At 31.6% G+C, this 17,190-nt stretch overlaps 1 protein-coding gene across 1 annotated transcript; it reads left to right on the top strand.

Annotated features, from left to right (window-relative positions):
• Positions 1-9,016: 9,016 nt before the first annotated feature.
• On the top strand, positions 9,017-16,667 carry LOC134698076 (transient receptor potential cation channel subfamily M member 2-like). Its single transcript, XM_063560367.1, has 6 exons — positions 9,017-9,056; positions 11,146-11,245; positions 12,486-12,708; positions 14,009-14,248; positions 15,412-15,552; positions 16,398-16,667. The coding sequence occupies exons 1-6, from the start codon at positions 9,017-9,019 to the stop codon at positions 16,665-16,667; spliced, it is 1,014 nt and encodes a 337-aa protein (XP_063416437.1).
• The last annotated feature ends 523 nt before the right edge of the window (positions 16,668-17,190 follow it).

Here is a 17,190-nt window from a genome sequence, read left to right as displayed (position 1 = left end):
TTATGGCTAATCCTACCTTCCACGTATATGACAATGTTGATAAATTTCTACGTGATATAAATTCAGTTCAACAAACGCAAGAATACTCTGCTCAGAGAAACTCATAAATGAATTGTAGTACGGGAGTAATATGTTAACCAAAGAATAACAACAAATATCTTTCATACACGACAGCAAAGTACTCCACGAATAGTGACGAACATATATGACGTAAATGTTCAATCTTGAAATTCAAACAATGAAATTGGATCGGAAATTAAACAACAACTTTAAGAAACTTTTTTGTTGCCAACTGATTTCAAATAATGATCATGATAATGACGATATCGAAAGGCTATCTAAAATCACTGATCTATCCACAATATGTGTTAATTAAAATTTACTAAATTTACTAAATCATCACAAATGAGCGTCTTGTTTATTATGTATGAATTTGTGAGCTTTCTAGATTTCTGCAAAGAGAGACGTGTTTCACATTTTGCATGTGCGTTATATGTAAGTCCTGTTTAAATAAAAACATGTTAGATACAACGACGTTCGAAGACAAACAACGTTGTTGAACCCTTCAGTTTGAAACAACTCAGAAAATCAGAACGTTATTGAATTATAATGAAATACTTTATCAAGACTAGTTAATTTACATTTTTCATTGCAGATACAAACCAAAAAGGAAAAAAAGAACAACATTAAATCAAACAAAATACTTTTTGGTGTAAACAACTTTATCAGAGATTTGTTTGGAGATACAGAATTCAGGTTGTACGAGTTCAAAGGTAGGATGCCATTGTTATTTTGAAACACTCCATAGTAGCAAACTGACGTGTACCATTTATTATAAAAGATCGCCTGGAAACATCAAATTATAATGTCATGCCATTGTTAAAAAATATTTTTTGGAAAACAAATATTTGTTAAGATATGACATACCCTATAACTATTGCATCTCTTTTGGTGATGATTGATCTGTCTAGTTAGGTTCAAAATGTAAAATTTAAAATATTTCCGATGAGTATTTCATTTTGTTTAACCTATTTTTGTAACATCTAAAGGAATTTAAAGTCAGTCTTATATGTTTTGAGGAAAAATTCGTCTGTATATTCAGATGCCAAAAATATTTAATTGTGAAGAACAGTTTTAATCTGATAAGCAGGAAAGTTAACGTAATTTTCTGATTATTTAAATGATAATCATGCATCAACAGACATGTTGACTACATGGATTGTTAAATTAATTGGAGGTAAATAAGCTCATGAAAAACATTAACATTGTGTTGACCATAATTCCGGGTTATATTTACATATTTTTTTTTAAATTTTTTTTTTGAAGTAATCATACTTTATCGATATTTTTACATTTGTTAGTGGATACATCAAATATCGGTACCTTATCCCGGCCTCGTTAACCGTTAGTAGCAAATAATTAATTTGATTAGTATTTGTTAGTGTCTTTAACTGTAATACATACATTCATAAATCATTGTTAATTATAATATATCCAATTAAAAACATTATCAATATAGAATGATCAATTAATCTGAAGAGATAAAAAAAAAAAAAATTATAAAGAATAAATAAAATAAAAAATACAGAAGTTTTGAATTTTGGAAAAAAAAATAAAAAAATAAAAATAATAAATTTATTTTACTTGCAGGATATATTTATTCAAATATTTGTGTACAGGCAATAACGTAGAGGAACCTACATGTAGTTATAAACATAGACAAAACATCAAGCATATATATAAAAACAACATATAACAGTATTAAATTATAACATAGGTTGTGTTGTGGATAAGGAAAGGAATGTACGTATAAATAATTCTGGTACATAATGTACCAATTTTTAATAATAAACTAGTCTTCTAAAATCGGAAGGCAGGGGTCCCAGCAGATATTGGCCATATGAAAAGGTTTTCTTTTAAGAAAATAAATTCTTTTCTAGTACCAGAGATTCTTTGAGGTAGTTTTTAAGTCCTGTAAAATTTACAATATTTTCACAGAGTTTTGTTCTGTAAATATAGAATTTTGTCAGGAGTATTATTAGGTTCTTTATCCTATCATTTCCATTGTTACCTAAATTTCCAAATAAAATAATATCTATATTAACTGGAATCAATATTTGCGTTTGGTTATAAATCCAATCACCAAGTTCAATCCATAAATCTGAAATTTTATGGCATGTCCAAAATATGTTCTCAATATCTTCAATGGCTTCATTACAGAAAGTACTTTTATCTGATTGTTTACCTTAATTTTAAATAAAAATTCATTTGTGCCTATGATTCTGTGCACTATTCTGTACTGGAACCAATGAAGTTTAGAGCTTTTTGTGGTGTAGAAAGACATATAATGCACTTTTTTTCCAATCAACATTTTTTTTAATCTTAAAGACCATTTATCTTCACAAGTAGGCCTAGTATTACTTTTTTCTAAGAAAACATTATACATATGTTTTGATCCTTTTACTGACAAAAAAAAAGTTCTAATATTATTTGGTTGAACTGGTCCATGAACTTTATAAAGATTTTCTATAGAGATGTTATGTTTAAGTGAATTTTGATATGATGTTATTGCTGATATAACTCCATTATAAACTAGAAAGTTAGATTTAATTTCATAAATATTTTTGCATTGTTCAAACGACATTTATTTACCCTCATTATCTACCAGATCAGTAATTAACAAAATACCGTTATCAGCCCAGTCTTTATAGAACACAGATCTGCTATCTATTTTAATATTTTCATTATTCCAAAGTGAAACTGTTAAAAAATCTGCTTCATTTTTGGTTTAAGTTTATTTTGCATTTCTGTCCATGCTTTAAAAACATCTTTCCAAAAGGGTTTTTTACATTTGTTTGGTGGGCCTAGAAATACTAGATCTTCAATATCAATATTTTCTGTGCTTTCTATAAGTTTTTTGAGTTTTGTATTTTTTTTAGCAACCGTCGGACCCACGTTAATTTTAACCCTTTTATATATTCTTTAATATCTAACATTTTCAGCCCCCCAAATTTATGTTCCAGACATAATATTTTTTTTTAATCTAGTCAGGCTTGTTTTCCCAAATAAATGAATATAGTGTACGAATAAGTTGTTTAAGAGTAGTATTGCATGGTGTTGGTAATGTTAGAAATAGATGATTTAATTTTGAAATAATTAGTGTCCTGATAATTGTTATCTTTTCAACTGGAGTAAGTGTTTGTCTAGACCAAATATTGATTATATTTTCAATTTCTTTTATTTTAGGATAATAGTTCAAAGATTCCATTTCTTAAAAATTGACAGAAAAGTTTATTCCTAATAGTGTAAACCTACTGGAACGCCATTCCAATCCCCACTTTACACACATGGTGTCTTGACTATATTTTTTCTTTCCTATCCATACCATCTTAGTTTTGTCTAAGTTCATACGGAGACCAGATATTTCAGTATATTTATGTAATACACGGAGAGATGCGTCAAGGGACTCTGGTGTACCGTCAAGAATAATTGACGTGTCATCAGCAAATTTAGAGATCAAATATGCAGTATCATCTATTTTAATTCCCTTTATTTCTTTTTTTTCTAATTAATACTCCAAGTATTTCTGCACATAAAAGAAATATATAAGGAGATAAAGCATCCCCTTGTCGACAACCCCTTTGAATTTCAAAGAATTCAGATAAAATACAATTTTTAGAAACTGCAGAACTTATATTTTTGTAAAAGGTTCTCACTCATTGTTTATAGAGGGGCCGAAATTGAAAAAAAATCTAAAACTTCTTCAATGAAATTCCATGATACAGAATCAAAAGCTTTTTCAAAATCTATGAGAAGGAGCAGTCCTGGTAAATCATTTAGTTCTGTATGAAATAATATATCGTAAATAAGACGAGTATTCTCCCCTATCAATCTACCCTGAATAAAACCAGTCTAATCACTGTTAATAACTGTTATATTTACATATTACTCGAAAAGATGAAAGGGGCATTGAAGATTCGAAATAACGAAAGTTTTGGCTAAATACATATAACTATAGTAATGGGGGAAACATCTTTTTTCCCAAAAGAAATCAACATTTGATTAACAACTTTTACAATATTGTTAATATCATTCACTTAAAGGGAAAAAAAGGCAGAAGGGACAAGGCAGTGTGATATCCATGACGAGTATATCTTTAAATACAAATACATGTGAAATAGCTTTGGGCTACGACTATTGTTTTGTTTTCAACTTTTCGTTGACGCAACTGTCACATCCACAAAATACAAATTAGGCATAGCTTTCCATTCGATATTGATAAGCTAACTATTAAATGAAACGTGCTTATAACACAGTAAGATTTAAAGCAAACTAATGATGGGTCTGATAATGGCTAATACATTAATTTGCAAATACATTTGCAATTTAAGCATGTAAAATTTACCTTCTGAAGATTGCACTTAGCAAGCAGTCCAAGTCTGTCCTGTTCTAACATATCATGCATGTTATAATGTTTACCTGTTGCTTACCATTCTCTGTACGCATAATTCTTTAGTTTGTGCCTAATGATGTCATCACTAATATCTATCTTATTGAAATTATGAAATAATGTGATATAAACTAATTGCTCGTCGACCCTTGTTCTTTCAACATCACTGTGTCTAAACCACACCGGCAAAATTTGCTCGGACTCGTTGCTATCTAACATCCGGCACAATGACGGAACACCAATAGACAAAAGAAAGGTAGGTTTCTCCTTATTTTTTTTTAATTTTTATGATATCGAGGAATATATATACATATACAACTATTTTCTATTGTGAGATGCAATATTTTCTACAACCGTTCTCTTTTAACGGAGAAATAAGTCAAAATGTATGTCAAAATGACGAATTGAGTGAACCTTGCCTCGAAATTGTTTAATTTCTCGTTAAATTGTTCACATTGTACGGAAAGAAAGGTACGGGAAAAAGATATTGACACGGAGATTGCAAATTTAGTTATTATGAGCATCTCAATAATTGTAACTCTGTGTATGGAACGAAAGAAATGGGTCATGTCAAAATCGAACTGGCCGGTTTCGTCAATGTATACAACCCGGTTTCGTCATAGATTTCAAAATGCATAACCCGGTTTGGTCAAATAAAAAAAATCATAATCGCATTACATCAGAATTAATTATTTAACTTCAGCGTTCAAAAGGAGTTTTGTGGGTCGTTCGAAAACAAGTTCGTTCACCGGACAGCGGCTTATTATTTATATGAGTCTCAGATTCAAATAAATAATAAGCAAATTCATACTCTTATACACAAATATTTTAATTTTACTTTGCATTCCGAAATTTTTTAACAGCATATTGAGATTAAAGCTCTCTAAATATGTTTTTTCTATATGAGTTATGGGAAAATATGTTAAACATTTTTAAACTTGAAATTAAAGTTTACGGTCTTAAAAATCGAAACACACAATTGATATGTGATTTTCTCGCACAAAAGAATGGACACCTTTATAAGTAATCTAATCATTCCATGTATGTAATCTTTTCTACCATCGTTAAAAATAAATCTTCTTAAGGATAAACGTTGATAATAAGACAAATGTATATGCATGCATAATCGGCATAGAAAATGAATGTAGGGATACAACTACCATGCATTAAAATAAAATTTATGTATCACTATACTGCTATGTACAAATTAGTATAATAGTCTCAGGTCATCGATACAATTCAATAATAATTATTTTGTTAACATTATTAAAAAAAAACTAGTCTGCACTGTCGCCATTGTGTTATGATGATCGTACACTGATGTTGGTCAATATATTTTGACAATATATACGGACAGACGGATTCAGTTTATTTCAAAGTTGGTGTATTTCGAACAACTTTTACATACCGCCGAGCGTAGCGAGTCGAACAATATTTTGATTATTTTTTGCTTAAAAAAATCTTTAAATACAGGAATCAATAAAGTTTTGGCAACCAAAGGTGGGGTCGGGGCGTGCAACATATACGTCATCTAGATTCGCCAATTATCTTATAAAGTGTATACCGAATTAAAATATTGTAAGAAATGAGAAAACAGGGACACCCGGGAAATCGGATTATGTCAGTTGGATTATGTTTCTCATAATAAATGCCGAATATCAAGTTCTTTTTGTCGATTTCTATACATTTTTTTTTCTTCAAATATATATAAAAGTTATATAGGAAAATGATAAGGCAGACAAATATACAAATAAATCGCCTTGGCCGATATCCTAATAAAAATTATTGACCTTTAATTACGATTTTTTTTCTCCATTTCTTTGCGTTTTTACACGCCCGTCCCAATTTTGACAGGCCGTATTATTGTATGCACCCGTCTAACCGTCCGTCCTTCCATCCGTCCGTTCCTCCATCTATCAGTCATTCTGTCCGTCCGTCCGTCCGTCTATCTATCCGTCTGTCCACCATAAACAGGTCGCACCGTAACTCCAGGACAGCTTATCTTATTGTCTTAAAATTTAACATGATCTGTAAACCTTTTAGTGAAAATCAAATTTAATCTTTTTGAGTTACAGAACATGTAAGTGAAACAGGAATGTGGGTCTTTTTAACATGTCGCGCCATATCTCAAAAACGAAGTATTATTACTGCATCAAACTTTATACACTTCTTAGTTATATAAATACTATAAACGTCTGTTTACTTTTTGGTGATGTTTAAAATTTTGGTTTAGAGGGATTGATTTTTTTTTGGTAACACAAAAACAAAAAAAGGGGGGGGGGGCATTTAAACATGAAAAGTTCATACAAATTCCAAGCGACAACAACCCGACCATAGAGCAGAAAACAGCCGAAGGCCACAATGGGTCTTCAATGAAGCGAGAAACTCCCGAATCCGGTGGTGTCCTTTAGCTGGCCCCTTAATAAATATGTATACTAGTTCAGTGATAGTGGATTTCATAGTAAACTGCGAATACATATATATTTATCATATTTAATGGATAATTTTAACTATGATACAAGTTTTGGCACAACTCGCGAATTTACTATAAAGGCTCTGTCATAGGACGAGTTAAGGTTTATTCATCATTTTTTATTATTTGTACTTTTGTTGTACTGTTTGTGTCAGCGACAACACTTTGACTCAGTCCATTTCCCGAGTCACAGGCTTGTAATTCCAAGGTTGTCTTTGTTGCTTTATACCATATGTTGTTTGAACATAAAATAGGCAGGTATTTTTCTTGTTTGAATTGTTTTACCTTTATAATTTAGGGCCCTGTTATAGCTTGCTTTCATGCGGTTTGTGTGTTTTTATCATTGTTCAAGGCATACGGTGACCTAAACTTGATTAATTCAACATCCTTTTTGTGTCTAAAAGAAAGTTGTCTCATTGTCAATGTGTATGGGATAAGTGGTTACCGTCACTTCTTCTAAATAAGACCTAGATATATATGACGGTCATGTTTTGCAAACCAACTTTTATTCACATTGAAAATACAAAACTGTCAGATATTGTTTTCGTTATCTTGAAATTTCAATTGAATTCGAACTGTAAAAAAGATGAATTTGAACTGTAAACAAAAATGAATTTGAACTGTAAAAATAATGTGAAAACATGCCTATAGGAAAAATAAATGTGCTTACCAGAAATGGGGAGAAAGTTACAAATCTCATTGCTATGTTATGGGTGCTTAAGTGTGAAAACTTGCTTTAGTGCGCAAGGAACACAGTATATATAGTACCAGAAAATCTGGCAGGACTGCATGCATGATAAACTTGTGCAGAACAGTATAGACTATAGTCGGTTTGGGACTGTTCGTCAATGATTGAATGCATAGTGTATATAATTTAGTATAGTAAATTAAAATTATGGCACAATCAAAACACATACTTTTATTTTTCACCTTTACATACTACTATTATAAACAAAGAAAATATAATAATGTTACAAAATAATTAGATACCAGCGTTTGCTATTGAGTATTTATATTCCATTTAAAATTAGTTTGAAGTTAAGTGAAATAAGGGATACGCCTTTCATTAGAAAAATGTGTATTATCATAATTAACTATGTCCAAAAGTGCCTGTTTAAAATAGATTTTAACACGCCAAGTTTACCTTACAATCAATATATATTTAAATTCTCGAAATACAATGTTCAGATCCGCGTGCAAAAGTTGCTTTTCATAAATTGTTTGTTAAAAACAAAAAACCAAACCGGGTGATATATATAGACGAAACCGGGTGATTGTGTAGTAACAACATTGACGAAACCGGTTTATTTTAATTTGACATGACCCTTTTCTTTCGTTCCATACACAGAGATACAATTAATGAGATGCTCATAATAACTTAATTTGCAATCTCCGTGTCAATATCTATCTTCCCGTACCTTTCTTTCCGTACAATGTGAACAATTTAACGAGAAATTAAACAATTTCGAGGCAAGGTTCACTCAATTCGTCATTTTGACATGCATTTTGACTTATTTCTCCGTTAACAGAGAACGGTTGTAGAAAACATTGCATCTCACAATAGAAAATAGTTGTATATGTATATATATTCTTCGATATCATAAAAAGAATAAAAAAATAAGGAGAAACCTACCTTTCTTTTGTCTATTGGTGTTCCGTCATTGTGCCGGATGTTAGATAGCATCGAGTCCGAGCAAATTTTGCCGGTGTGGTTTAGACACAGTGAACATGGTAATTGAAAATAAATCTAACTAATTATTTGATTTTAACTATAAGTCATGGTATAGATAAATTATGTTTATCTGTATAATAACTATAGCTAATCTCTCTCAGTGACTTATCATAAAGGATCGGTGCAGCGATGTGATAATATGCAATAAATTGACATATCCAAAGTATATACATGTACTACATGTGCAGTCATTGTTAGTATATATGTATATTTTTATTTTGTATTTGATATTCAATATTGATAGAGCAACGTTTTTATTCTTTCAAAATCAGGTGAAAACAACGAAGAGATATCTGTAGTCCATAATGACAAACCTTTTCATCATCTGTTTGTTTGGGCGATACTAATGAATTGGAGAGAAATGGCTTTGATTTTTTGGAAACAGGAAACAGATCTTATATGTAAGATATTTTTCGTGTGGTTGGTGGATATTATCGTTGGATCCACATATGTATTAGCAACATTGTAGATCCATTTTAATATATACACATGGAAAAAAGTATTGCAACACCTTGATTTTTGAAAATTTGAAAAACCAGCCTCTTTTTCTGGATGAAATATAATAGAATATGTGTATAATATGATTGGAACATAGTTTATGATAACGCTGGCATTGAAACGAACAAAAAATGTTTGAAAACCAATGATTTATATAATCACAATTTTAATAACAAAATGAAGTGTTTTTTTGTACAGAAAAATGCATTTTACAACTTTTCCTTTAGTCGAACTTTACAATGTAAGACATTTCAAAATTAATCTTCAGATGACTGTTCAAATCATGGTTGATCATTATACGCCAACGAATTCGTACTTTGTGCGCAGCCTCCATACAAACGGATAACCGCATCTTAACGTCTTCTGATTCCTGCCATAAATCGACTAATATGTTGCTAAAGTAGCAACAACCCTTTCTGATGAAGGGCATTGTTAATTTCATGATGTTTTTGAACTGGTGTGTCCTATCACGCACTTTCCGTCTAATAGTGTTCCAAATATGCTCGATATGGTTCAAATCCGGGCTACGATCGGGCCAAGAAAGATGAACCGAATTCCACTTTACCATTGGATCTTCCTCCACGATGCTAATTTCCAACTTTGGCGAGCTCTGCACTACATTGGAGACGGAAAACAGTGTGTCTGTTCGTAAGCAAAGGTCTCTGAAATGGTCTTATCGCACGATAACCAGTAGCGATGAGTTGATCTCGAACAGTTCTTGTTAAAAGGCTCCTGTATGGCAACCACTCCCTTTTTAGAATTGTCTTGTATGCAATGGGTTTCCTTCTGACCAACCTTCCTTATAGTTGATTCTCTCTAGCAAATGGTAAAGGGGGTCTTCATTATCTCGGAAGGTCTTTAACAGCGTTTATTGCGTGATTTGTATTCTGAAAACGACTTATAGTGGAATGGTGATGACCAACAAAACGTGCAGTTGTTACAGAGACATCCCTGCTTCTCTTTGGCTGATAATCAGCCATCTTGCTGCAGTTAAGAGTTGTCAAGGACCCATTACAAGGTGTCAATGACATTAATTTAAAAACTTGGTTATTTAAAGTGTTGAAAACAATGAGGATAAAAACAGCTGTTTTGCTGTTTTCGGGTACAGTAGCTGCATGTACAGATAAAAACTTCGATATATATAGCCAAAGAAATACAAAGTTGAAGAGCATTGAAGACCCGAAATTCCAAAAAGTTGTGCCAAATACGGCTAAGTTATCTACTCCCGGGGTAAGAAAATCCTTAGTTTTTTAAAAAGTCAAAGTTTTTTAAACAGAAAATTTATAAAAATGACCATATAATTGATATTCATGTCAACACCGAAGTACAGACTACTAGGCTGGTGATACCCTCGGGGACGAAACGTCCATCAGCAGTGGCATCGACCCAGTGGTGTAAATAGTTATCAAAAGTATCAGGATTACAATTTTAAACGCCAGACGCGCGTTTCGTCTACATAAGACTCATCAGTGACGCTCAGATCAAAATAGTTGAAAAGCCAAAGAAATACAAAGTTGAAGAGCATTGAAGACCCAAAATTCCAAAAAGTCGTGCCAAATACGGCTAAGTTAATCAACTCCCAGGGTAAGAAAATCCTTAGTTTTTCGAGAAATTCAAAGATTTGTAAACAGAAAATTTATAAAAATGACCATATAATTGATATTCATGTCAACAGCGAAGTGTTGACTACTGGGCTGGTGATACCCAAAATTGTAAATGTACGAATGGATGATTTAAACTTCACCAATTCTTTCTCTTGGTTTAATAGCATCCTGGTGAGTAGCCAACCTATATCAAAGAAATCGTGATAGGAAATACAAGTTCAAAAATATTGTTTCAATTGGGAGATATATACTCCGTTGGTATGAATGTCAAATATGTCAAACATAAGAAAGGGATATTCAAATGAAGTAATTTTAAAAGCTGACGGATTTTTGCAACGTCCTTAACCAGATACGTTTCATAACACAATGTAAAGTTTCATTTTTGCAGGTTCTGCTTTATTTGCTAGTGCAGTACTGAATGCGTTGGCTGAAAAGGCAGCCCTTTCTAATCATATGGCACAAACTGTATCATTAGGAGAAAATGCGAGGTGAGTATTATAATAGAGCAACATATGAATCAGTTAATTTCTTACACACAATTACAATTGTAAATGCCAAAAAAATATATGCAAAGTTAAGGCATTTTCTAAATTAAGTTGAAATGGTAGAATGCCAAAGAAATCGACATGAAATAAGTTGTTAAAGCACATATTTAATGTCATCATACGGGAAGCATGCGCACATTAACATCCTGCTAGCAAAACGGATATTCCTTTTCCTGTTGCCTTTTGGTTTACTTATGTGTTTTTTTGTATGTCTGATTGTTTTGTGTATGTTACACACGTATTTGTTTGTTTTTATATGGATAAGGGTTATAGCATAATGTTAACATGTGTCCCAATTTTTTGACATTTTTACCAATTATGTCTGTTTGTTTGGTTCACACAACGTTTTCGGTATAATTGAATTAAATGCTATTGTCAAACAAGGTTAAGCCAGACATTAAAACAAGTTTAGTCCATCATTTTCTACATAAGAAAACGCTTGTACCAAATCAGACATATGATAGTTGTTATCAATTCGTTAGAGGTGTTTGCGTTTAATCAGTATTTGATTTTTCTCTGAGCTCGTCATTTTTATTTTTTATAGCATAGATTTCCCATTTAAAGCCGTGTTTCCTTTAAAAAATGCGACACACGCTAACCTTCTGGTATATTGCTTACAAAGGAATATTTATGTGAAATGCCCGAATCTGAAAATTTTGAAACTGCTTTAAATTTCCTGGATTTTTACAAAAAACATAATATTAAAATTACCTTTTAATAACACAAGCTTGATATACCTGTCCCATGCACTTTCATATTAATTTTAGTGTGTGTCCTATTTTGTGTACTTTGATCCGTTTGTTCGAGTTGTATTCCTTGTATCAGATGGTTTGCAAATTTTCTGTTAGTGTTATCACGATTGAAATGAATAGTCATCTGTTTGACTCGGAGAGACATAAACTTATTGTTGCTGGACCAATCACGTATATAATCTATATTCCTTCTGTCATTGGGCATAACATTAGAAATTAAAATTATACGATTTAGATGAAAAAGACTTACCTAATAAGCTCGATACAAAGCATTAAAATATATGAAATAAACACAAATTGGACATGGAACGGCATCTATACATCCCAAAAATTAAAAAAAAAATTTGAACTTTAATGTGTTCTTTAATCATTGCTATAATCCATCATTTATTTATGTTATCTACAATTGAGTCAAGTTCGTATTTTGTTAGGTATTTTGAATCAGAAGCCTGTAATGTGATGACAGAATTATATAGAAATGATCGGGAAAAGGCTCTTAAAATACTAGTTACAAAGGTTGGTCGATTCAATTCTACACCTTTACAGATCGCTTATTCGCAAAACTTGAAGATGTTTATGGCACATACAGCCTGTCAAGCAAAGCTCAGTAGTATATGGAGTGGAGATATTGCACTTTATACACCAACATGGAGGGTAAGTTGAATGGTGTTAAAAGTGTGCAAGGACTAATCATTTATATACAAATATCACGTTTGGTTCCATTTGGCGAGTGAAAACCATGTAGCACGGAAATTTATAGGTACAGGTTATGTTATTTTTTAATTCCCAGCAAAGATAATCTCAATGCATTTGATCATCAATGCTTTTCATCTTTGTACGTGTTTTGCTTTCTAACTGTTTTGACCTAAACGTCACTTATGAGCCTAACGTAGACGAAACGCGCGTCTTTCGTATTGAATTATAAACCTGGTACCGTTAATATCTTAATATGAAGATACATTTTGTTTTGAATTTAAGAGCTAAATTATCATTTAAAATGCCTCCGCAGATACGTACGTTAGCTATACCGAGGCTTACACTCGGGTCGTTTGTAGACGATAAGCGCGTCTGGCGAAAGTACAACATGTATATGCAGAGTTTATCTGTGAAAAGTGAGAAACAAGAGTTGAACATCTTTCCAATTAAAGTAAATATATTCGTTGCATACTCTGATGACCCTCAATACATAGTTAAACTTCTACATGTTTTAATCCTTACGTCTTTTTGTACATTGATATGTTTTCTAAACGATTACCAAATACTATTGTTTAATATGGCTTTTCCTTGTTATAATTTTTTAAAAGTAGTTCATTAAATCAAATTGAATATTTTGTTATTTTTTTTACTTAGTACGCGTAAGTAATGCGCTTTAAATAATAGTCTTCAATATACGTATGAAGATGGTTTCACGTCTGTCGAAGAACAGTTCGTGGATATTTAATTTCGTGGTTTTACCGAAGTTATACAAGCCTATAGAAAATTTGTTATTTTGAACATTTAATTTCGTGGTTCACAAGTACCCACGAAAGCCACGAAAATTGGTATCCCACGAATTACAATGAATCCACAGTATAAGTGATAACTCGTTTACTTAGATCACTAATGAACGTTTTAACTAAATGCCAAGTTGTGAAATTTTTTCGTTGTTCCAATTATGTATATGCTATTTTCAAAATGGTATCACTTACTTGCAATGAGATTAGTTTTGGTTAATTCGTTGCTTAAATTCACATTTTACATGTTCAATAGAGAAAGACGTGTGAGTAACATATGCAGTATATACGCATGTGGGATTGTGCGTGATTCCCATCGACACCATTGCAGTCACAACGTAAATTCGTTTCTACTTTCCTGTTAAGCCTCTTACCATGCTTACCTTACTCTTTAATTTAATATTAACTAATGTAGAAATTATTTCACGATGATTTTTACTTAAACTTATATTATATTTCAGGTTGGTATGGCAGTAGTTTTCCCTATGTTGATCATTCAAAACATAGGATTCATAACCATTCAACAGAAAAACAAGAATTCACATCAAAACAAGCCAAATCAACATCGGGTCAATTGTGCCCCGCACCAAAATACAGACATCAACAACACTAAGGAAACTAAGGAAAATGCTTTTCTTGGAATGTTGTACTGCGCATACCTGTTTTACATATCGCCAGTAGCAAAATTTTTCTTTTATATGGTAAACTATGTACCCATCGATAGCGTTTCATAGCGAATTTCATTTGAACACATTTATTATAAACAAAGACTTTACATTGAATCAAATGATCGCGTGTACTACCATATTAATATGTAAACCCAAATGTCTCACCATTTTTTTTTATACAATATGCAAAACCATTGTAGTAATAACATGTAAAACGAATATAAAATGGGTTTTGATATTGAACTATAAAACATATATCTCATTTCAAAACAGTTCTTCCTTTCTCCCTCTAAACGGACACGTTACAGACTTACTGGTTTAATGTTTGATTGTAAAAGCAAATCTCAATAAACACTGTCTACATTTAACTCCACATCTAGTAGGGATGTAAATACAAAATCTACTGGTACCATTCAAACATATAGTTTTAGATATAAAAATGTTTCTGTTGTTTGTATTTCATACTTTGATCTGGGTTAATGTGTTGAGAGATTTACTAAAAAACAAAATATATCATATTTATGTAGTCATTACTTGATACTAATTGTCTTTATTTGATCATGCTAACAAACTTATATCAAAAGTCATTGTTATGCTTATAATCGGGTTTGATTAATTTCAATCTATATTTATACCTTAACTTCCAACACAATATTGAATACTATGAAATTGTGATTGATGATTAACAATTATTAATATCCATGGTGATAGAAATGGAATGCATAGAGAATGGCATGAGCCGTTTTTTTGAGGGATGTACAAAAGGGACAAACGATGCCAAAGGAACAGTCAAACTCATAAATCTAAAACAAACTGACAACGCCGAGGTTTAAAATGAAAAAGACAAACAGACAAACAATAGTACGCATGACACAACTTATAAAACTAAAGAATAAACAACACGAACCCCATCATGCAACTTAGTATATATTTTAAAATTTTAATTAAATGTCAGTAAGAAAACCAAACTTAAGTTAAATAAAAATAACCGTTTTTTATGAATAAATATATATATATCTATAACTTGTTGTTGTCGAAACTTGAAAACATGTGAAACATCTACTGATCGAACACACAGATCTGTCATACGCAACATTATACTAAAAGAATCAATGAAAGACGTATGTCTTCGAGATTAGCAGCGTATTAATTTCAAAGTAGATACATAACATTTGGATATTCCTCGTCTTTTTAAGATTACTTACCTGGCGTTCTTGGTGATGTTTACATTATTTGTGTTGACTGATTTATACCCTCTGTCAGAGAGACCACCTTCTACGCTTGAATATTTAACGTGGGTATGGACTTTGTCGCTAGCACTGGAGGAAATTAGACAGGTACATCAAAAGTAAAATAACAAAAGTACTTAACATAGAGGAAAATACAACACGTAAAGTTCCTAATCGAATGGCAAAATTAAAAGCTCAAACATAACAAACAAATTGATGATAACTGATATAGTCCTAACAGACTATTTTTAAGACCGAAAAGTGAAAGAACATACCTCGTCATCACATGTATGTATCATCACTTTTTTGTAAATATATAATGCTTTATAAAATAAATATTACAGCCACCCATCCTTATAATCATTAACAGTATTTTCATTGGTCATGCATAACACCGATCACCAATTTGTTTACCAAAAAAATATTTGTGAAACTTATGCAACCAATGTATAAAGGGTAATTGACCAACATGCTGTAATTTTGTGCCAGTCGTATGCACACATAAATATTAATCTACAAGTTAACAGTATGAACAGGGTATTTTGAATAAAAATTATTAAAACAACAGTCTACACATTTGTCTGTCTATAGACTGGAATCATTATATCAATTAATATTAACAATGAGCTCGTTGGTTTAAACAATCAGACATACACCTACCGACGAAAACTTTAAACATGCAATCATTAGTTTTATGTTCGCGGCATACCTCCCCCCATTGTTTGATAATGTTACTTTTGGGGTTATATAATAAGAAAGTATGAATAATTGTCTTTTTGAATATAAAATCATTAAGTTTTCCTAATCATAATTCCAAACTAAATACTTATATTTAATTTAATAACAGATAGAAATCTAATACGGCTTGTCAAATCAATAGAAAATAAATCTCTGTATATATTATAGATTTTAGTATTAACCTGATATAGCAAAATATCCAATTCTATTCACAGATATTGCAGACAAACAGAGGATCACTTACACAAAATCTTCAGTACTGGGCTAAAGATGTCTGGAATGTATTTGACATTGCGATGTATTTTCTTTTTCTTGTGTCGGTGATACTCAGATGTTTACTGAATTCGAACCAATTTTACTTTGCCAGAATGTCTTATGCTATTACTTTATCAATGTTTATCTTACGAAGCATGCATTTCTTCTTCATTCAAAGATATATTGGGCCTAAAGTTGTTATGATTGGCAGGATGGTAAATATTCAATAAGTTAAAGAAAGCCTAGAAAAGATGTAAACTCTATAACAATGTCCAAAATACTCATTATATATAGTTATCGTATAATTTGAGACTCCGGAAGCGTGCTTTGTTTTCAGAAAAGCCATAAATGGTGCTCCAATCAATAAGTTAAAAGGTAAAAATACTTGCAAAATTGTAGAGAGTTCAAACTGTGAAATCTAAGCATTTAAGACAAATGAGACTAAAGTTGTTGGGATTGGGTTTGAAATGTTATAGTGATCCGAATAACACAAAACGTTGTGGCAATTCTTTTGACATCGAAGCAATACTTTCAGCATTTAAATGATTGTTCATGAATTCTTCGCCAGTCATAACCACAGCGACGCATGCATCAAGACGATTGGCTTTAGTTCCGTGGTTGGTGTTCTATTTCACGGTTATGATTCGTCTAATTATGTTAAGTCGTTTCGTAACCTATATGGTTCACTCAATATCTATGACGCCTACCAGTTTATGCGTAAAAAATTACACATAATTATTTAACAACTACATG

This window comes from Mytilus trossulus, chromosome 14 (genome assembly GCF_036588685.1).
Source record: "Mytilus trossulus isolate FHL-02 chromosome 14, PNRI_Mtr1.1.1.hap1, whole genome shotgun sequence".
Taxonomy (NCBI): Eukaryota; Metazoa; Mollusca; class Bivalvia; order Mytilida; family Mytilidae; genus Mytilus; species Mytilus trossulus.
Note: the sequence above shows the minus strand (reverse complement) of the source record. Positions and strands in the feature narration are given on the sequence as shown.